Below are 22,595 nucleotides of genomic sequence, written 5' to 3' on the forward strand. Positions count from 1 at the left end.
GTTCATTCACTCTTACATTCAGCCAAACGTGCCTGCATTGGCTCTTTGAAAGGGCTATCCGATTAGTCCCCCTTCCGCATAGCCCTGCAATGTTTTCCTTTTCTGATATGTTTGCTTTTAACGAATCTGTTACTGGTTTTTTTTTGTCTCTCTGTTTCTGAGTGCAGTGTCTTTTGTGATTTCAAAAGCTTTTGCGATTTGTAGCCAAATCATGAATACATTCTTTTGCCAACACTGGTTTCCTGTTAGGCAGCCTGTGTCGCATTGCCTCTGTCTGGTTGAAGGTTTGATGTGTCTCACTGAGGTTATCCCATCCATTCTTTGCTGTATGAGAGCCTAATTCCTGTCACTAAAGCAACGAGAAACCGTGGAGCACAGCCTCATGGCTGGTTGTAGTCACTGTTGTGATGTAGGGAAAGGTGGCAGCCAATTTGCGCACAGCAAGGTCCCACAATCAACAATGAGATAATGTCCAGATTATCTTTTTTTAGTGATGTTGGTTGAGGGATAAATGTTGGCCAGGACACCGGGGAGAAACGTTGAAAAAGGGTTAGACCCGAAACGTCGACTCTATTTTCTCTCCACGGATGTTGCCTGGCCTGCTGAGTTTTTCCAGCATTTTCTGTTGTTACACCGGGGAGAACTCCCTTGCCGTTCTTCGAAATAGTGCCGCGGGATCTTTTACGTCCACCTGAGCGAGCAGATGGGTTTAGCGTCTCGTCCAAAAGATGTGCAGCACCCCCTCAGCACTGCACTGGAGTGTCAGCCTAGATTATGTGCTTAAGTCTCTGGAGTGGGACTTGAACCCATGACTTTCAGATTCAGAGGCGAGTGTGCTAACCACTGGCTGATGCATTAAATAACAGGGCACTGGATGAAGAGGCTACATTTCACCAGGAGCGAAGTGATAGACTTGCGCCACTTGCTGCAGGATGCTCGCCTCGCACTGCCTCTTTCAATAAAGCTCACTGAAGCCCTGAACTTTCTTTTGTTTCTGGCTGCCCCAGGGAACATCAGTAACATCAATCAATCTTTCGAGCTTCCTGTGTAAGCATTGGTCGGGGGCAGGACTGCAAGGGTACAAAGGGAGACAGCACTATCATTGATGACTGACTCTGCTTGTTGGGAATGTATTTTTGTAATAATAAACATACAAAGGCTGCAGTCTTGTCTATAACATAGAATTTACAGCACAGCAACAAACAATTCGGCCTAACTATGCTGGTATTTATGGTCCTCACGAGTCTCCTCCCACTCTATTCACTTCATCTTACCCTATCAACACATCCTTCTATTCCTTTCTCCCTCAGTTAGCGGGTACGGTAGCATAGTGGTTATGTAACTGGACTAGTAATCCAGAAGCTAGGATTAATGATCTCAGAGACGTGACTTCAAATCCCACCACGGCAGCTGCGGAATTTAAATTCACTTAATTAACTAAATCTGGAATTAAAAGTTAGTATGAAACTATCAGATTGTTGTAAAAAACCCATCTGGTTCACTAAGGTCTATACATGTGACTCCAGGCCCACAGCAATGTGGTTGACTCTTAACTGCTCTCTATGGTTCAAGAAGGCAGCTCACCCCCACCTTCTCAAGGGCAATTAGGGATGGGCAATAAATGCCGGTGATGCCCACATCCCATGAACGAGTAAAAAAAAAAGGTACTTTTCTAGCTTCTCAATCTCTCTTTGCAGCTGTAACTGTGTAGATGTCAGCCGTGGCTCAGTGGTAGCTTTCTTACCTCCGAGTCAGAAGTTTGTGGGTTCAAGTCTCACTCCAGAGACTTGTAGCACATAATCCAGGCCTACACTTCAGTGCAGAGTCCTGAGCAACAGTGTCTATACTTCAAAAGTGCTGTAAAGCGCTTTGGGACGTCCTGTGGACTGTACATAACTGCAAGTCTTTCTTCTTTCTTTTGGACGAGGCCCTGAGTGCACTCCAAAATCTCAGAGCAGCAATTACCGTGAGTAACAGCATCACTTAGTTCAACAAAAATCGTCGTGTGGAGTGCTGTATAGTACAAGGTGCGTGGGGAAAGGAATTGATGATGAAAAAGTCAAGGGGATTCCCCTATTTTGTTTTTGTAGCTACTCTGTGTCTGTTGAAGCTACAAAAATAAGAGTTTGTTCGTTTGATGAGAAGTGTCTGGCTACTTTTGAGGGTACTCATACAATACAGTTAAAGTCACATTAACTTATCCTGATAGCCAATTTGTGCACAGCGAGGTCCCACTACCAGTAATGTGATAATGACCAGATAATCTGCTGTTAGTGATGTTGGTTAAGGGATAAATATCCAGCCAGGACGCCATGGAGAACTCCCCTGCTGTGGGATGTTTTACCCGAGAGAGCAGACGGGGCCATGGTTTAATGTCACATCTGAAAGACAGCACCTCTGACACTGCAGCACACCCTCAGTACTGCACAGTTGAAAAATCAGCCCCACCGATCTAATATAATGCCTGTTAAAAGCTGTGATAGGAAGAGGGAGGGGGTTGTCCAAAGATGAGAGCAAATGAGCCAAAAGGCCACCTTCGCCATTGTGTTCTACAGTTTAATTCCTGTAAATTGACCAATTTACCACAATGATACCAGGACTAAAAGCGTTAAATTATGAGGACAGGTTGCAGAGACCAGGCTTGTATTCCCCTGAATATAGAAGATTAAAGTTTGATCTAATTGAGGTCTTTAAGATGATTAAAGGATTTGATCGGGTAGAGAGAGAGAAACTACTTCCTCTGGTGGGGGTGTCCAGAACAAGGGGGCATAACCTTAAAATTAGAGCTAGGCTGTTCAGGGGTGATGTCAGGAAGCATTAAGGGCAATGGAAATCTGTCTCCCCAAAAAGCTGTTGAGGCTAGGGGTCAATTGAAAATTTCAAAACTGAAATCAATAGATTTTTGTTAGGTAAGGGCATTAAGGGATTTGGAGCAAAGGGGGGTAAATGGAGTTGAGGGGCAGATCAGCCATGATCTCATTGAATGGTGGAGCAGGCTCAAGGAGCTGAATGGCCTCCTCCTGTTCCTGTGTTCCTTCCTATGTTCTAATTTTGGAGTTAAGACATTTCGGGGGAGAAATTGATTGACCTGTTAGCGCCTAAAGAGGCAGTCAGTGGCTGTAGCGCCACTGGCTGCGTCTCCCGCGATATTCAGTAGGGGCGCTAATGGTGGCGTTAGGCATTTGCGCTGCGCCGCCACCGATGACGTTATCGGTGTGCGCAGCGCCCCATTCGTGCCCCGTTCGCGATATTTGGTAGCGAACGCCGCAGTTGCGCCGCTCGCTACCCGCGCCCGGTTCACGGGGCCTTACTGTGCCGGCAGCAGCGCAAGTTAAGGTGGAGGTGCGGGGCGGCCGCCGCACCTCCATCCCCAACCTCCTAACCACCCCCCCCCCCCCCCCGCGGCATTGCCGGCTGTTTCCCGAGAGCCCGGCACTTATCCTTGGTGCCGGGCTCATTTGCCGGCACTCGCGAGCGGGGATCGCGCTGTTGCAGGCACCTCCCCCTTAACAGTGGGAGGAAGGCCTGCAGTACCGCAGCTGCGGCACGTTGCGCTGCGATATTCAGTTTCAGCGCCCTAAGAGGGACGTGGAGCGCCTCGAGCCTTGCCCCGTGTCCCTCGAGCAGCAATGAAACTGAATATCTGACAATCGCTAAAGCCTCGAACGCTGCGCTAAATCCTGCGCTCGGGCGACTTTTACACCACTTTGGCGCCCCAACCCAATTTCTAGGCCTTCACTCTGTGCAAATTGGTTGTTTGTCCAAAACTAACAAGTATTTTCCTGTTTCTCCCCTCCCCCCCCCTCCCCTTTTCTTACAGAGAAAATCGATTCTTGTGCTAAGCTCAATACTGGTGGTCTCGCTCTTGCTGGCAGTAGTCCACTACACACACGACAACTCTTCACTTCTCCTCCAGCCTTACCTTGGCCAGAATGGGATTTTAAACAGAACAAGAGCTTTCAGCCACCCCACCAAGGTCCAGCAGCCCCGAGACCTCCCTGGCTACATCAGTGTAACGACGCAGCAGGTAAATGGAACTGTACCGTACCAATATGGGGGATCAATCCCTTCACTTCACTCGGTCTTGCAGACTCTTCTCTAGGGAACTCCAAAAAAAAAATACTTGCATTTGCGTAACACCCGATCGATCACTAGATAATTATGGTTGAAGAAGGCCATTTGGCCCATCTAAGTACAGGAAACTCTCGATTTACTGGCACCTAAAAACCAGAAATCTCTGTTGACTGGCAAAATTCAGGAGTAGGTTCAGGTAAGTTTTATTTCATATTAGTGGCCGTTCCTAGATTTGTGGCCGTGTAACCGGGGTTCCTGCACCTGTTGCTATGCAACAGGGACGCCTGGATCTGTGGCCGGGGTTCTTGCACCTGTTGCTATGCAACAGGGATGCCTGGATCTGTGACCGTGTACGGGGCTCTCGTACCTTTTACTATACCTCTCTGTAATCTGGACTTTTTGATAAACCGGCACCACGCCGGTCCCGTCGGTGCCAGATAAAAAAAAAGAGTTTCCTGTACATCCATTTGATTCTTAAAGAATTACATTTTTTTGCCTCCACTACATACCAAAAGGTGTCAGCCGTGGCTCAGTGGTAGCATCTTGTCTCTGAATCAAAAGGTCATGGGTTCAAGTCCTACTCCAGTGATTTGAGCACATAATCTAGGCTGGCACTCCAGTGCAGTACTGAGGGAGTGCTGCGCTGTTGGAGGTGCCGTCTTTTGGATGAGACGCTAAATCGAGAGCCCGTCTGCCCTCTCAGGTGCATGTAAAAGATCCCATGGCACTATCTCAAAGAAGAGTAGGGGAGTTCTCCCCAGTGTCCTTGTCAATATTTAAAGGCGCTAAGTGAATACAAATGCTTTGTCTCCTTTTCTCTCTTTCCAATATCCCATTGATTCTTGGAGGATTCCAGTGTTTTTGCCTCCACTACTCTATCCGGAAGTCAGTTCTGTGTGTCGATCACTCTCTGTGTGAAGAACTTCCTGATATCTGTCTTAAATTTACCTCTTTTTATTACTTTGAAACTGTGTCCATTTTTCCTGCTCACAATTGAATTTAAAGTAATTTTCCAAATTTGCCTTGCTATCCACTTGACCATCTTGTATGCTGCTTTAAGGTCACATCTCAGATGCCTCCTTTCAAAGAAAGAAAGATTTGTAATTATATAGCACATTTCACAACCTCAAGATGTGCCAAAGCGCTTTACAGCCAAAGACGTACTTTTGAAGTGTAGTCACTGTTGTAATGTAGGAAACACAGCAGCCAGTTTGCTCACAACAAGCTCCCGTAAACAGTAATGTGATAATGACCTATATTTTGATGTTGGTTGAGGGATAAATATTGGCCAGGACACCAGGGAGAACTCCCTGCTCTTCTTCGAAATAGTGGCCGTGGGATCTTTTACGTCCACCTGAGAGGGCAAACAGGGCCACGGTTTATCGTCTCGTCCGAAAGACGGCACCTCCGACAGTGCAGCACTCCCTCAGTACTGTACCGGGGTGTCGGCCTAGATTTTTGTGCTCAAGTTTCATGGAGTGGGACTTGAACCCACGACCTTCTGACTCACAGGTGCGATGCTACCAACTTGGCCACAGCTGAAAAATGAAGGAATCTGTTTTTGGTGGGACTGGTTGAGACAGGAATGTTGGTCAGGTCTCTGTGAGAAATGCCGACTCTTCTTCCAATAGTGCCATGATCTTTAATGCCCATTTGAATGGACAGGTCCATAATGGGGCTGAAGAAAGAACTGAATGAGATATGAAGGGACAGAACATCCACTTCTCATTCCATTCTTTGCTGTGCTCCTAACTCTGCCCTTTTCCATTGATTGGTCATAAATTCAGCAGAGCTCCACAATGTGTATTGTACGCGAGGTTTGGTTTACAAAAGACCAGTTCTGCTTTTTTTTTTAAATAACCAGATCAATTTACCCTGCTGAATGTCTAAAATGGGAATCAAACATTTTGTTAATGAGGCATTGCAGCCATGAGCGGTTTATTGTTAGCTGGCCCACTCCAGTAATCAGATGGTATTAGTAAATTATAATCATTACAGGGACATGCAGTTGCTGAAAGTGCTTACTGCACTGAAGAAACAATGAGGCTTTCAGTCGAAGTGAATTGCAAATAACAGGAGCTGGCGTAGTAAATCCAGCCAATCGGGCCTTGGTGCACGTTAAGATCAATCAATAATACGAAGCTAATCTGTTCTGATCTAATCAATATTGCCATTACAGAGAAAGAAATGAAAGAACTTGCATTTATATAGCACCTTTCACAACCTCAGGACATCCCATTGCAGCCACTGTTGTAATGTAAGAAATTCAGCAGCCAATTTTCTCACAACAAGGTCCCACAAACAGCAATGGGATAATGACCAAATAATCTGTTTTAGTGATGCTGGTTGTGGGATAAATATGGGCCAGTACACCGGGTAGAACTCGCCTGCTCTTCTTTGAAATAGTACAATGGGATCCTTTTACATCCAACTGAGAGGGCAGACAGAGCCTTGTTTTAATGTCTCATCTGAGAGACGACACCTCCGTCCGTAAGCGTTCCCTCAGTACTGCATCGGAGTGCCCAGTTTATGCATCACTAAAGAACACTACACGAACCTACCTCACCTGACAGCAGTAATGCGCCCAGTATGAACTTGGCTATAATAATTTTTTTATATTTGTTCCTGGGATGTGGGCGTCGCTGGCAAGGCCAGCATTTATTGCCCATCCCTAATTACCCTTGAGAAGGTGGTGGTGAGCCGTCTTCTCGAACCGCTGCAGTCCGTGTGGTGAAGGTGCTCCCACAGTGCTGTTAGGGAGGGAGTTCCAGGATTTTGACCCAGTGATGATGAAGGAACGGCGATATATTTCCAAATCAGGATGGTGTGTGAGTTGGAGGGGAACTTGGAGGTGGTAGTGTTCCCATGCGCCTGCTGCCCTCGTCCTTCTAGGTGGTAGAGGTCGTGGGTTTGGGAGGTGCCGCCGAAGAAGCCTTGGCGAGTTGCTGCAGTGCATCTTGTAGATGGTACACACTGCAGCCACGGTATGCCGGTGGCAGAGCGAGAGCATGTTTATGATGGTGGATGTGGAGCCAATCAAGCGGGCTGCTTTGTCCTGGGTGGTGTCGAGCTTCTTGAGTGGTGTTGGAGCTGCACTCATCCAGGCAAGTGGAGAGTATTCCATCACACTCCTGACTTGTGCCTTGGAAAGGCTTTGGGGAGTAAGGAGGTGAGACACTCACCACAGAATACCCAGCCTCTGACCTGCTCTTGTTGCTACAGTATTTATGTGGCTGGTCCAGTTAAGTTTCTGGTCAATGGTGACCCCCTGGATGTTGATGGTGGGGGAGTCGGCAATAGTAAAACCATTGAATGTCAAGGGGCGGTGGTTAGGCTCTCACATGTTGGAGATAGTCATTGCTTGGCACTTGTATGGCACGAATGTTTCCTGCCGCTTATCAGCCCAAGCCTGAACGTCATCCAGGTTTTATTGTATGCGGGCATGGACTGCTTCATTATCTAAGGAGTTGCGAATGGCACTGAACACTGTGCAGTCATCAGCGAACATCCCCATTTCTGACCTTCTGTTGGAGGGAAGGTCATTGATGAAGCAGCTGAAGATGGTTGGGCCTAGGACACTGCCCTGAGGAACTCCTGCAGTGATTGACCTCCTACCACCACAACTATCTTCCTTTGTGCTAGGCATGACTCCAGCCAGTGCAGAGTTTTCTTCCTGATTACCATTGACTTCAGTTTTTCTAGGGCTCTGATGCCACACTCGATCAAATGCTGCCTTGATGTCAAGGACAGTCACTGTCACCTCACCTCTGGAATTCAGCTCCTTTGTCCATGTTTGGACCAAGACTGTAATGAGGTCAGGAGCCAAGTGGTCTTGGCGAAACCGAAACTGGGCATCAGTGAGCAGGCTATTGGTGCGTAAGTGCCGCTTGATAGCACTGTTGATGACACCTTCCATCACTTTGCTGATAATTGAGAGTAGACTGATGGGGCGGTAATTGGCCAGATTGTATTTGTCCTGCTTTTTGTGGACAGGACATACCTGGGCAGTTTTCCACATTGTCGTGTGGATGCCAGTGTTGTAGCTGTACTGGAGCAGCTTGGCTAGAGGTGTGGCTAGTTCTGGAGCACAAGTCTTCAGCACGATAGCTGGGATGTTGTCGGAGCCCATAGTCTTTGTTGTATCCAGTGCGCTCAGCCATACCTTGATATCACGTGGACTGAATCGAATTGGCTGAAGACTGGCTTCTGTGATGGTGAGGACCGCAGGAGTAGGCCGATATGGATCATCCACTGGGCACTTCTGGCTGAAGATGGTTGCAAATGCTTCAGCCTTGTCTTTTGCACTCACGTGCTGGGCTCCACCATCATTGAGGATGGGGCTATTCATGCAGCCTCCTCCTCCCATTAGTTGTTTAATGGTCCACCACCATTCACGACTGGATGTGGCAGGACTGCAGAGCTTTGATCTGACCTGTTGATTGTGGAATCACTTAGCCCTGTCTATAGCATGCTGCTTCCACATTTTAGCATGCATGTAGTCCTGTGTTGCAGCTTCCCCAGGTTGGTGCCTAATTTTTAGGTATGCCTGGTGCTGCTCCTGGCATGCTCTTCTGCACTCCTTATTGAACCAGGGTTGGTCTCCTGGTTTGATGGTAATGGTAGAGTGAGGGATATGCCGGGCCATGAGGTTACAGATTGTGGTGGAATACAATTCTGCTGCTGCTGATGGCCCACAGCACCTCATGGATACCCAGTTTTGAGCTGCTAGATCTGTTCTGAGTCTATCCCATTTAGCACGGTGGTAGTGCCACACAACACGATGGAGGGTGTCCTCGGTGTGAAGACGGGACTTTGTCTCTACAATGGCTGTGCGGTAGTCACTGCTACCAATACAGTCATGGACAGATGAATCTGCAACAGGTAGATTGGTGAGGACGAGTTTAAGTAGGTTTTTCTGTCATGTTGGTTCTCTCACCACCTGTCTCAGGCCCAGACTGGCAGTTATGTCCTTCAGGACTCGGCCAGCTCGGTCAGTAGTGGTGCTACTGAGCCACTGTTGGTGATGGACATCGAAATTCCCCTCCCAGAGTACATTCTGTGCCCTTGCTACTCTCAGTGCTTCTTCCAAGTGTTGTTCAACATGGAGGAGTATTGATTCATCAGCTGAGGGAGGGCAGTAGGTGGTCATCAGCAGGAGGTTTCCTTGCCCATGATTGACCTGAAGCCATGAGACTTCATGGAGTCCAGAGTCAATGTTGAGGGCTCCCAGGGTCACTCCCTCCCAACTGTATACCACTGTGTAACCACCCCTGGTGGGTCTGTCCTGCTGGTGGGACAGGACATACCCAGGGATGGTGATGTAGGAGTTTGGGACATTGGCCGGTATGATTCTGTGCGTATGACTATGTCAGGCTGTTGCTTGTCTAGTCTGTAGAACAGCTCTCCCAATTTTGGCACAAGTCCCCAGATGTTGGTGAGGAGGACTTTTCAGGATCGATTGGGCTGGGTGTGCCGTTGTCGTATCCATAGCCAGTGCCGAGGTCGATGCCGGGTGGTCCGTCCGGTTTATTATTGTTTCTTGTAGCAGTTTTTTACAACTGAGTGGCTTGCTAGGCCATTTCAGAGGGCAGTTAAGAGTCAACCACATTGCTGTGGGTCTGAAGTCACATATAGGCCAGACCGGGTAGGGACAGCAGATTTCCTTCCCTAAAGGACATTAGTGAGCCAGATGGGTTTTTACGACAATCCGATAGTTTCATGGTTCACCATTACTGATACTAGCTTTATATTCCAGATTTATTTAATTAACTGAATTTAAATTCCCTAGCTGCCGTATTTGGATCATTAGTCCAGGCCTCTGGATTACTAGTCCAGTAACATAACCACTGTAGGGGGGGCATCTTTTTTGGGGTTTACGGTAATTTACCTTCCTTTATCTGGTTTACGGTAATTCACCTGGTCAGGCAGCCTTTTGCTACTACACTCTGACCAATCCCAAACAGCGGTTTTGAATCGCTAAACCCACCCTTCCAGTTCTGACTGGAGGACTTATAATTAATGATATATTAAAATGGACAACTGGTCTGGATGTGAGAAAATCAACTTTTATTAAACTAAAGAAAACTACACCACATGATTTTAGTAATCACTGTACAATTGCTTAAATGGGGGAAAACAGATGGCAAAATGAGGGATAAATGGCTACAATGTTAATTAAACAATGTTAATTAAACAATCTTAGCAACTTCCCTTAAATTACCGCCCCTCTATACGCCTTACTAGGTTACCTTGCTGAGGAGTCAGAAACCTGCTCACCTGTGGTCCAAGGAAATAAGAGAGAGAGAGAGATAGCTTCTCAGGAGCTATCTTTATATCCTGCGAGCTCCTGCTGTTTGGCGCTGAAAGGGTCTGTGTGCCAAATTCGCGCCGAAAAGGTTCAAATACACAAAAGAAAGGCCATGATTGGCTGACTCAAACGGGCTTGAAGTGGTTTGTCCCGCCCACATCCGGAGTTTCTGGGCTAACAAAAGGGAGTAATGGGTGATTCAAAAACCCATTCATTCCCAACTGTTCTCTTTCAAAAGTCCTTTTCCGGAGTTTTGTTGGTAGGTAATGAGTGGTAGGACCCTAGGAAGTACAGAGGGTCAGAGGGACCTTGGTGTACATGTACATAGATCCCTGAAGACAGCAGAACAGGTAGATAAGGTGGTTAAAAAGGCATATGGGATACTTGCCTTCATTAGCCGAGGCATAGAATATAAGAGCAGGGAGGTTATGATGGAGCTGTACAAAACGCTGGTGAGGCCACAGCTGGAGTACTGTGTGCAGTTCTGGTCGCCTCACTATAGGAAGGATGTGATTGCTTTGGAGAGGGTGCAGAGAAGATTCACCAGGATGTTACCTGGGATGGAGCACCTCAGCTATGAAGAAAGACTAAACAGGCTGGGGTTGTTTTCCTTGGAGCAAAGAAGGCTGAGGGGGGACCTGATTGAGGTGTACAAAATGATGAGGGGCATAGATAGGGTAGATAAAGAGGAACTTTTCCCCTTAGTAGGGGGGTCAATAACAAGGGGGCATAGATTCAGGGTAAGGGGCAGGAGATTTAGAGGGGATTTGAGGAGGAACTTTTTCACCCAGAGGGTGGTTGGAATCTGGAACTCACTGCCTGAAAGGGTGGTAGAGGCAGGAACCCTCACAACATTCAAGAAGCATTTGGATGAGCACTTGAAATGCCACTGCATACAAGGCTATGGACCAAATGCTGGAAAATGGGATTAGACTGGACAGGGATTGATGGACGGCGCAGACACGATGGGCCGAAGGGCCTCTTTCTGTGCTGTATAACTCTATGACTCTATGACTCATTGTATGTGAAGGGTACTGAATGGAGTTGGATTGCTAGGCAAACAGAAGCCCATTGTCCTGCAGTCACCGTAACCGCAACCTAAGTGGATAATCCCTTATGTCAATAAACAAACATCGATTGCTTCTGTAGAGAAGGGAAACTCCCTTTGATTGGCAGGTCTTTCTCACAGACACACTACAAGCTGTACAAGCTGCTTCCTTTTTGTACTTGGCCATGCTTTTCTGATGGCCAAGTTTAAACCCCTTTGCAATTTACCAAACTCCAGGGAACAATTTTATTAATAAAATGTACTGTCTTAAAGTGTGCGAATTTTTCCACAAAGTTCCTCGATTCCGGTGCTGTCCATCTCAACGCAGCCTTTTGCGGTTCTGGGCAAATTTTAAAACATTGTCCAACCCAGAGACAATTTCCACGATGTAGATTAATATCTCCAGTAGCTTCGGGGTTGAGGGGATTTTGCGAACCCCTACACCACTATGCTACCGTTCTATACTATATGAGTCAAGCCCAACACCTATGTGGTGGTGTAATTGACCATAGCTTGAACAGAACCATCTCGGCCAGTAATTTGAGGGTACTGGTGGTGTAGTGGTTATGGTTGTCCTGAGTTTGAATCCCGCTGTGGCAAGTTGTGGAATTAAACTCAATAACTTTGCTAATTTGTGGTCTGGCATCAGGAAAAGTGACCATGAAGCTGTTGTTAATATCCCAACTGGTTCACTGATGCCCTTCAGTGAAGGGAGCCTGCCATCCCTACATGATCTGGGTGACATGTGACCCTGCCACTCTTGCCCAGTCTGGCCGACATGTGACTTCAGTCCCACACTGGATCTCAATGCCCTCTGAAGAGGCCTTGAAAGCCTCTCTGATATAAGAATTGCTCAGGATGCACAACAAATTTGGCCTTGCCCACAGTCTGATTAGTAATATATAGGGCTAGAAATTCTGCTCCTTTGCACCTGGCGTTAGTGCCTCCGGGGGGCGCTAATGTGGCACAGAGGGCTTATCGTCCCGGGGGGGTGGCGAAAAAAGCACCTCCTGAGAAATTTGGCAGGGCGTTGCTGGAGCGCAACCCGATAACGTAGCGCCCCAGGCTGCTGCGCCGTTGGCGATGATGTCATCACCATGCACCAAGGCGCCTTACCACCCTGCGGCAGAAATTCGGCTGCGCCCCACGAGGCTGTCGCGGGCAGTGTCATCTGTGGATCTGAAGTCATATATAGGCCAGACCGGGTAAGGACAGCAGATTTCCTTCCCTAAAGGTCGCCAGCTGAGCTGACTCCTGCTCACGGGGCGGTAGTTAAAGGGGAGGTGTGGCCGTGACCTGCGCTGCCATTTTCCTTTTTTTTGGCTGACCTCCAGGTCGGCGCTCCGTGTGAGCCGCGGCGTGGTCCTGGCCGCCATCGCATAGCCCGGCACTGTATCCTGACGTCGGGCTGTGGCCGTGGCACCACGCCACCCTGGTGGCCTAGTGTGGGCCATCGGAGGCCCTGCAGAGTGTGCAGCGGCCCGCCCCAACATCGCCTCGGTTACCGCCCCACCAGGAAGTGGAGCGCCCGACCTTGTGCTCCATTTCCTGTGCGGTCGGTAAGCCGAATTTAGCGGCCGGTGCGGTACTTCTGTGCCGGGCGCTAAATGTCCGGCCTTAACTTGGTTACCGCCATCAAACGGGGCATAACCGAATTTCACGCCCATAAAGTCTTCTCCAATATTTTGGAAATATTCCACATTTAGTTAGGTGATTTTTTTTTCACCTTTTTGTCAACTATTTAAGCATTGAGGAAAATAAATGGCCCATTGTTATGTAAAATCTGTCTGCAGCACAGAAAATGATATATCATTATGATAATAGCCACTGACTCCTGCCTTCCTCTGGGAATCCCAGAATACCCTTACTGAACGTGACTAATGGCAATGGAAGGCAAAATAAAAAATTTCTCTGCTCTCCCTAAAGGAACGTATTTAAATTCTGCACATGCTTTTGGGAGAGTTCCCTTTGGTTATTTGCCCTTTGAAGTTTTTCTGTACATTTGCTGAGCAGGTTCCAAAGTGGCCAAGGCCAGGAAGGGGGGGGACCCAGCCAAGGAAGGGCGGCCGAGATCAGGGAGGGGGACCCAGCCCAGGAAGGGCGGCCGAGATCAGGGATGGGGGACCCAGCCAAGGAAGGGCGGCCGAGATCAGGGATGGGGACCCAGCCCAGGAAGGGCGGCCGAGATCAGGGAGGGGGACCCAGCCCAGGAAGGGCGGCCGAGATCAGGGAGGGGGACCCAACCCAGGAAGGGCGGCCGAGATCAGGGAGGGGGACCCAGCCCAGGAAGGGCAGCCGAGATCAGGGATGGGGACCCAGCCCAGGAAGGGCGGCCGAGATCAGGGATGGGGACCCAGCCCAGGAAGGGCGGCCGAGATCAGGGATGGGGACCCAGCCCAGGAAGGGCGGCCGAGATCAGGGAGGGGGACCCAGCCCAGGAAGGGCGGCCGAGATCAGGGATGGGGACCCAGCCTAGGAAGGGTGGCCGAGATCAGGGAGGGGGACCCAGCCCAGGAAGGGCAGCCGAGATCAGGGATGGGGACCCAGCCCAGGAAGGGCGGCCGAGATCAGGGATGGGGACCCAGCCCAGGAAGGGCGGCCGAGATCAAGGATGGGGACCCAGCCCAGGAAGGGCGGCCGAGATCAGGGAGGGGGACCCAGCCCAGGCAGGGCGGCCGAGATCAGGGATGGGGACCCAGCCCAGGAAGGGCGGCCGAGATCAGGGATGGGGACCCAGCCCAGGAAGGGCGGCCGAGATCAGGGATGGGGACCCAGCCCAGGAAGGGTGGCCGAGATCAGGGAGGGGGACCCAGCCCAGGAAGGGCGGCCGAGATCAGGGAGTGGGACACAGCCCAGGAAGGGTGGCTGAAGCCTGGAAGGCCAGACGAGGGCAAGTCATTTGACTTATTTAAGAAATGGCAAGGCGTTTGGGTTGATATTCTGGATAGATGCGAACAAATGGGCGAAGGGCTTCTTCATGTGAACCTATTTGTGATTTATAGATTATATCAGATTTCTTGTGTTTCTATCATAACACTTTGAAGCTAAGATGTTCAATTATTGATTTTGAATTGATACATAGCTCAGTCTTGATTCTGTAAAATAAACTGACCCAGTAAAGTTTAGGATTCATAGCTGGTGTGACTGAGACAATCAACATCAAGTATATTGGCAGGTATTAAGCAAGAAAGATGTGTCTCCAGAAGCTGAGTTATAAAGTCTCTGAAAGGGTCATTATATTCTTTGCACTGGCTCTTGCGTGATAGTAAATACTGGCTTGTTTCTCCAAGAAATGGCTCGACACAAATTGATTATCTGACATGTTTAATATAATGGATGTAAGTCAGTCTCTGCAGATGGTACCTGAACCTAAGTGATACATTCTTGGCCTGCGTGCAGATAGATGTGTCTGTATATTAATGCTCATTGATTGAGCTGGGAACGATGAGCTTCTATTCTCACCTCGGCCAAATAGTGCGAGCGAAATACTAATAGCTGCATGTGCATATTAATATTTATATTCACGGACAGCACTCTGAGTAGTAATTGGGGAAAAATCGTCTATCTCTTTGCGTAACCTTGTCCCAGGAAACCATGACTTAGTCTCCAAATAAAGTGTCCAAAGATTGGTGATAAGAACAAGTTATTAAAATGAAAATAGTGTTGAGCTTGTACAAGAAAGAAAGACTTGCAATTATATGACACCTGTCACGACCTCAGGACGTCCCAAAGTGCTTTACAGCTAATGAAGTACTTTTGAAGTGCAGTCAGTGTTGTAATGTAAGGCCCCACAAACAGCAATGTGATTCATCACCATCATATCACCATCACCACTGTGAGCCCGGCCAGATTTATTTTTATAAAATTTGTTTGTGATCTGGGCATCACTGGCAAGGCCAGCATTTATTGTCTATCCCTAATTGCCCTTGAGAAGGTGGTGGTGAGCCGCCGCCTTGAACCGCTGCAGTCCGTGTGGTGATGGTACTCCCACAGTGCTGTTAGGGAGGGAGTTCCAGGATTTTGACCCAGCGATGATGAAGGAACGGCGATATACTTCGAAGTCAGGATGGTGTGTGACTTGGAGGGGAACTTGGAGGTGGTGGTGTTCCCATGCGCCTGCTGCCCTTGTCCTTCTAGGTGGAAGAGGTCGCGGGTTTGGGAGGTGCTGCCGAAGAAGCCTTGGCGAGTTGCTGCAGTGCATCTTATAGATGGTGCACACTGCAGTCACGGTACGCTGGTGGTGGAGGGAGTGAGTGTTTAAGGTGGTGGATGGGGTGCCAATCAAGTGAGCTGCTTTGTCCTGGATGGTGTCGAGCTTCTTGAGCGTTGTTGGAGCTGCACTCATCCAGATTGTGGTGGGTGGGTGAGGGAGGTGGAACGAGAACCCTCCTAGACTGGGCAGCTTCTGCCTGAGTTTCTGGTGTCTTTGTCAAAGAGGTGATGGAGACGAGCCCTCAAACTGCCAAAGGCTGATTCCTTAAGGCCGCATTCCCACCGACCCCCACCCCCACCCAATCCCACAGACTTTGAGGGAGGTCAATGGTAGAGTTCCATGGCTGACATAATCCTGGCATAACAGCCGGGAACATAGGAAAAGGAGTAGGCCATTCAGCCCCTCAGGCCTGTACAGACCAGCCTTTTGATTAGAACAAGGCTGGTCTGTACCTCATCTCCATTTACCCCGCCGTTGCTCCATATCCCTTGATACCTGTACCTATCACATTTCTATCTATCCCAGTATTGAAAGCTCCCAGCATCCAAAGCCTTTAGGGGAAGATAATTCCTGATTCCAGCACGATCTCACGGAATTTCTGCTCCCTTGTGTTTTATTTTTGCAGCTGGGGTCAGGCTCATGTAAGAAGCAATATTGTATGTGACAATACCATGCAGTGCAGTGAGGTGGAAAAAGTTTAGTATTCAGGCAAGCAGCAAGCCTAACTGCATTGGCTCAGTATGAAGATGTCAGACTCCAACTCCCTTCTAAGCTGCCCAGCTGCAAACCGCCCCCCCGCCCCCCCCCCTTCAGTATGGCTCAGCCACCCCCAGGCAGCCAGTTCAGCATCGTTACCGACACACTGACTGAAGAAAGCTTGAAGATAATGGGTCGGATCTTGCTGGAGCTCGGGCATCTCACGGCATGCGCCATTAGTTGGACTTTTTTTCCCCCCCACCCCGCACCCTTCGGCTCAATGTTTTTTGCCCCGTACCTTGCTGGAGGTGCGAGCTGATCACGGGGCACCTGGGACCTTGGTGAGCGACAGGACCAGCAGTCTACCTCCTTAACCACTGAGATTTAAGGGTTAAGAAAGAAACAGAGGAACGGCGGCAAAGGGGGGGGGGGGTGAATTAGAATCACATCGGGTACATAGAGAGGGAAAGAAAGATGGGATTAAGAGAGAGAGAAAACAGACAGAAAGGAAAAGTAAGAAAGGTGCTATATAAATGCATTTTCAGATGACCAAAAATCGTCAGCCCAGTGGTTTAGACTACCCAGTTGTAAAGGGTTAAGGTTTACAACTCGAATCCATTACACCAATACAATGAAGGAGGGTGCTTGTTACTTTGTTAAGCTGCAGTAAAAGAGCAATTCAGTCTGTACTGGATCACAGCCAGCCATTTCTTGTGGTTTCAGCTTTCTATGGAACAACTTTATCTTTTTTTGTGACAGTTGTGTCTAGTGCAGCTTAAGGACCCAATTCTCCAAAGGTATTTACTGTAATACAAGCTGTATTGACTTATTCATTTAGTGCGAAACTTGGGCCTCAGTAAGCAGGCGAGCTATTTTAAAACCTTACACTTTTTCACTTTTGCTCTGTTTTGTATTTCACGGAGTAAGGCAACATTAATGGCTGGTCCTTCTGCATCACTAATCCGCAGAACTCGGCGCTAGGTCAAACAGGCTTTTTATTCAGACATTAACTTGCCAGCTCTTGGCTTCTAAGTCAGGTGGTTGTGGGTTCAGGCCCGACTCTAGGATATGAAGGCACAATCTAGGCTAACAGTCCGGTTCAGTGCCAATGGAATGCTGCGCTGTCAGAGGTGCTGTTCCATTGGTTCAGATCACACGGCACTATTGGAAGGACAGGGCGTTCACCTCGTGCCCTGGCCAACATTCCTCCCTCGAGCAAGACCACCAAAAACAGATTAACTGCTCATTCACTTTGTCGTTGTTTGCGGGATCTTGCTGTGTGCAGAATGGGTGCTGTGTCTTTGCCTACATAACGCCAGTCTCCGCATTGCAAAGCAATTCATCTTATGGGAAACACTTTGAGGCATTTCAAAGAGATGCGATAAGATCCTGTATCAGTACGAATCTGTCTTCTTTTCGTTTAGAATCTGGGATTGTTCTCCTTGGGGCAGAGAAGGCTAAGGGGAGATTTAATAGAGGTGCTCTTATGAGGGGTTTTGATCGAGTAGCTAGAGAGAAACTGTTTGCCACTGGCAGGAGAGTCGGTAACTAGAGGATACATATTGAAGATAATTGGCAAAAGAACCAGGTAATGCATTTGGGGAGGGCTAACAAGGAAAGGGAATACACATTAAATGGTAGGACACTGAGTAGTGCAGAGAAACAAAGGGACCTTGGAATGCATGTCCACAGATCCCTGAAGGTAGCAGGCCAGGTAGATAAGTTGGTTAAGAAGGCATACGGAATGTTTGCCTTTGTTAGCCGTGGCATAGAATACAGGAGCAGGGGGGTTATGCTTCAACTGTATAAAACACTAGTTAGGCCTCAGCTAGAGTACTGCGTGCAGTTCTGGTCACCACATTACAGGAAAGATGTGATTGCACTAGAGAGGGTACAGAGGAGATTTACAAGGATGTTGCTGGGAGTAGAGAATCTTAGCTATGAGGAAAGACTGGATAGGCTGGGTCTGTTTTCCTTGGAACAGAGGAGGCTGAGGGGAGACCTTATTGAGGTGTATAAAATTGAGGGGCCTAGATAAAGTGGATAGAAAGGACCTATTTCCCTTAGCAGAGGGGTCAAAAACCAGGGGGCACAGATTTAAAATAATTGGTGGAAGGTTTAGAGGAGATTTGAGGGGAAATTTCTTCACCCAGAAGGTTGTGGGGGTCTGGAACTCGCTGCCTGAAAGGGTGGTAGAGGCAGGAACCCTAACCACATTTAAAAAGTACTTGGATGTGCACTTGGGATGCTGTAACCTGCAGGGCTACGGACCAAGAGCTGGGAAGTGGGATTAGGCTGGATAGCTCTTTGTTGGCCAGCGTGGACACGATGGGCCGAAATGGCCTCCTTCCGTGCTGTAACTTTCTATGATTCTATAACCAGGGGGAAGATGAGCAATGTTCCTCCTAAGATACGTAACCATGTGGCCGCACTCCGATCATGAGGTCCCACGCACCAGCTGCTGCTGCTGCTAGAAGAGATACTGCGTGTGCGTGACCATGCAGCAAATTTAAAGCGCCCGTGCAGGGGGAAAAAAATTGGAGGGAAAATTGGAGATGAGGAGAATTTTTTTATGCAGCGAGTTGTCGTGATCTGGATTGCACGGCCTGAAAGGGTGGTGAAAGCAGATTCAGTAGTAACTTTCAAAGGGGAATTGGGTAAATACTTGAAAAGGAAAAATTTGCAGGGCAATGGGGAAAGAGCAGGGGGGAGTGGGGCTAATTGGACCGCTCTTTCAAAGAGCCAGTACAAGTACGATGGGCTGAATGGCCTCCTTCTATGCTGTATGATTCTACGATTCTGTAATTGCTATTTGGAGGGTGGGTTGAAGATAAGCAGCACTCACAGTGGGAACTGAAAGTTTTGATTTTGTTATCGGCATCAAGCAATTCCCCAGTTGGGTAGACCACGCGTCAATTGCAGGATCAGTCTTTCCCTACACTGTCTAACAACGCGCATTAACCTCAGCAGAACACCGACTGCTTGAATCTCAATCCCGGCTCCCCTTGTCCCGAAGAGCTCACCCTGGGAGCTCGACCAATTAGTGCTAATTGATGCTAAATTGTCAGAACCTTTCTTCCGCAGGCTGACATCCATTAAGATCTGTCTGAACTCATTCCACGTGGGGCGCCTGACAGCTGGCAGGAAGATGACACAACTGTCCCATTAGCCAGCCGAGTCCCAGAGATGAACGGGCAGTGTACTAACTCACTGTGTCTCCTCTTGTCTCATCTCCTACCCAAAATGTCGTCCGATCTGCTGCCAAAAGTGGAGGGGGCGGTAATCAAATTGAAAATGATTTCGAAAGCAGAGAAATTTAATTTTTGAGAGTGAGAGGAAATATTTTTTGAGAGGATGCCGCTGTATGCAGAAGTATTAATGGCTGGAATGACGAGTAGTAAGTCACTTTCATTTGACCTACCTGTTCCTGGAGGGAACATTGGAGATGAGGAGAATATTTTTATGCAGCGAGTTGTTATGATCTGGAATGCACTACCTGGAAGGGTGGTGAAAGCGAATTCAATCGTAACTTTCAAAGGGGAATTGGATAATTACTTCAAAAGGAAAATTCTGCAGGGCTATGGGGATGAGCAAGGAGAGGGGCTAATTGGACAGCTCTTTCAGCGATATCCTAAAATTTCATATCCTAGAGTCGGGCCTGAACCCACAACCAACTGACTCAGAATCGAGAAGCTGGCAAGTTAAAGCCTGTTTGACCTAGTGCCGATTTCTGCAGATTAGTGATACAGAGGAACAGCCATTAATGGCCTTACACTGCGAAATATAAAACACAGCAAAAGAAAATGTGTAAGGTTTTAAACTAGCTCACCTGCTTACTGAGGTTTGTGGCGTTAGGCCAGGATTGCTTGTTTGTTCCTCAGGAACGCCGCAAACTTCCTGAATGTTTCAGATTTCCAGTATCTTGCTTTTGATTTCTGTTGTGGTTTAATAGTGGGCAAGACTTTTAATTCATCATCTCAAATCACTCCATCGCCAGTACCTCATCGATTGACAGACTTCGAACCGCCAGATCGTCAACCAATGGCAAAACTGAAACCCCCACCAGACCCAATAACAGACCTGTACTGGACCCAATGACAGGCCTGTACTGAGCCCAATGACAGGCCTGTACTGGGCCCAATGACAGGCCTGTACTGGGCCCAATGACAGGCCTGTACTGGGCCCAATGACAGGCCTGTACTGGGCCCAATGACAGGCCTGTACTGGACCCAATGACAGACCTGTACTGGGCCCAATGACAGACCTGTACTGGACCCAATAACAGATGTGTACTGGGCCCAATGACAGGCCTGTACTGGGCCCAATGACAGGCCTGTACTGGACCCAATAAAAGACCTGTACTGGACCCAATGACAGACCTGTACTGGACCCAATAACAGACCTGTACTGGATCCAATGACAGACCTGTACTGGACCCAATGACAGAACTGTACTGGGCCCAATGACAGACCTGTACTGGGCCCAATATCAGACCTGCACTGGGCCCAAAGACAGACCTGCACTGGGCCCAATGACAGTCCTGCACTGGACCCAATGACAGACCTGCACTGGGCCCAATGACAGACCTGCACTGGGCCCAATGACAGACCTGTACTGGATCCAATAACAGACCTGTACTGGACCCAATAACAGACCTGTACTGGGCCCAATAACAGGCCTGTACTGGACCCAATAACAGGCCTGTACTGGACCCAATAACAGGCTTGTACTGGGCCCAATAACAGACCTGTACTGGACCCAATAACAGACCTGTATTGGACCCAATAACAGACCTGTACTGGACCCAATGACAGACCTGTACTGGACCCAATGACAGACCTGAACTGGGCCCAATGACAGGCCTGTGCTGGATCCAATAACAGACCTGAACTGGATCCAATGACAGACCTGAACTGGGCCCAATGACAGGCCTGTACTGGATCCAGTGACAGACCTGAACTGGATCCAGTGACAGACCTGTACCGGGCCCAATGACAGGCCTGTACTGGACCCAATAACAGACCTGTACTGGGCCCAATGACAGACCTGCACTGGACCCAATAACAGACCTGTACTGGACCCAATGACAGGCCTGTACCGGACCCAATAACAGACCTGTACCGGGCCCAATGACAGGCCTGTACCGGACCCAATGACAGACCTGTACCGGGCCCAATGACAGACCTGTACTGGACCCAATAACAGACCTGTACTGGGCCCAATGACAGCGCTGTACTGGGCCCAATGACAGGCCTGTACTGGGCCCAATGACAGGCCTGTACTGGACCCAATAACAGACCTGTACTGGGCCCAATGACAGACCTGCACTGGGCCCAATGACCGACCTGTACTGGATCCAATGACAGACCTGTACTGGACCCAATGACAGACCTGTACTGGGCCTAATGACAGGCCTGTACTGGACCCAATGACAGGCCTGTACTGGACACAATGACAGGCCTGTACTGGACCCAATGACAGGCCTGTACTGGACCCAATGACAGGCCTGTACTGGACCCAATGACAGGCCTATACTGGACCCAATAACAGACCTGTACTGGACACAATGACAGGCCTGTACTGGGCCCAATGACAGACCTGTACTGGATCCAATAACAGACCTGTACTGGATCCAATAACAGAGCTGTACTGGATCCAATAACAGACCTGTACTGGATCCAATAACAGACCTGTACTGGACCCAATGACTGACCTGTACTGGATCCAATAACAGACCTGTACTGGGCCCAATAACAGACCTGTACTGGGCCCAATGACAGACCTGTACTGGGCCCAATGACAGACCTGTAGTGGATCCAATGACAGACCTGCACTGGGTCCAATGACAGACCTGCACTGGGCCCAATGACAGACCTGCACTGGATCCAATGACAGACCTGTACTGGACCCAATAACAGACCTGTACTGGATCCAATAACAGACCTGTACTGGACCCAATGACCGACCTGTACTGGATCCAATAACAGACCTGTACTGGATCCAATAACAGACCTGTACTGGGCCCAATGACAGACCTGTACTGGATCCAATGACAGACCTGTACTGGATCAAATGACAGACCTGTACTGGACCCAATAACCGGCCTGTACTGGACCCAATAACAGACCTGTACTGGATCCAATTACAGGACTATACTGGACCCAATAACCGGCCTGTACTGGACCCAATAACAGACCTGTACTGTGCCCAATAACAGGCCTGTACTGGGCCCAATAACAGGCCTGTACTGGACCCAA

The 22,595-nt window shown here is 48.7% G+C and overlaps 1 protein-coding gene across 1 annotated transcript in view; it reads left to right on the forward strand.

The window, feature by feature from the left end:
- Positions 1-22,595, forward strand: part of st6galnac3 (ST6 (alpha-N-acetyl-neuraminyl-2,3-beta-galactosyl-1,3)-N-acetylgalactosaminide alpha-2,6-sialyltransferase 3) — a 241,444-nt gene that overhangs the window by 17,263 nt on the left and 201,586 nt on the right. Inside the window, exon 2 of the mRNA XM_085983445.1 lies at positions 3,821-4,027. Coding sequence (XP_085839571.1) covers positions 3,821-4,027 — 207 coding nt within the window. The remainder of the gene's footprint in view (positions 1-3,820; positions 4,028-22,595) is intronic.

The sequence above is a fragment of the Somniosus microcephalus genome, chromosome 3, assembly GCF_052327205.1.
Source record: "Somniosus microcephalus isolate GS21.2 chromosome 3, FLI_Smic_1.0, whole genome shotgun sequence".
NCBI lineage: Eukaryota > Metazoa > Chordata > Chondrichthyes > Squaliformes > Somniosidae > Somniosus > Somniosus microcephalus.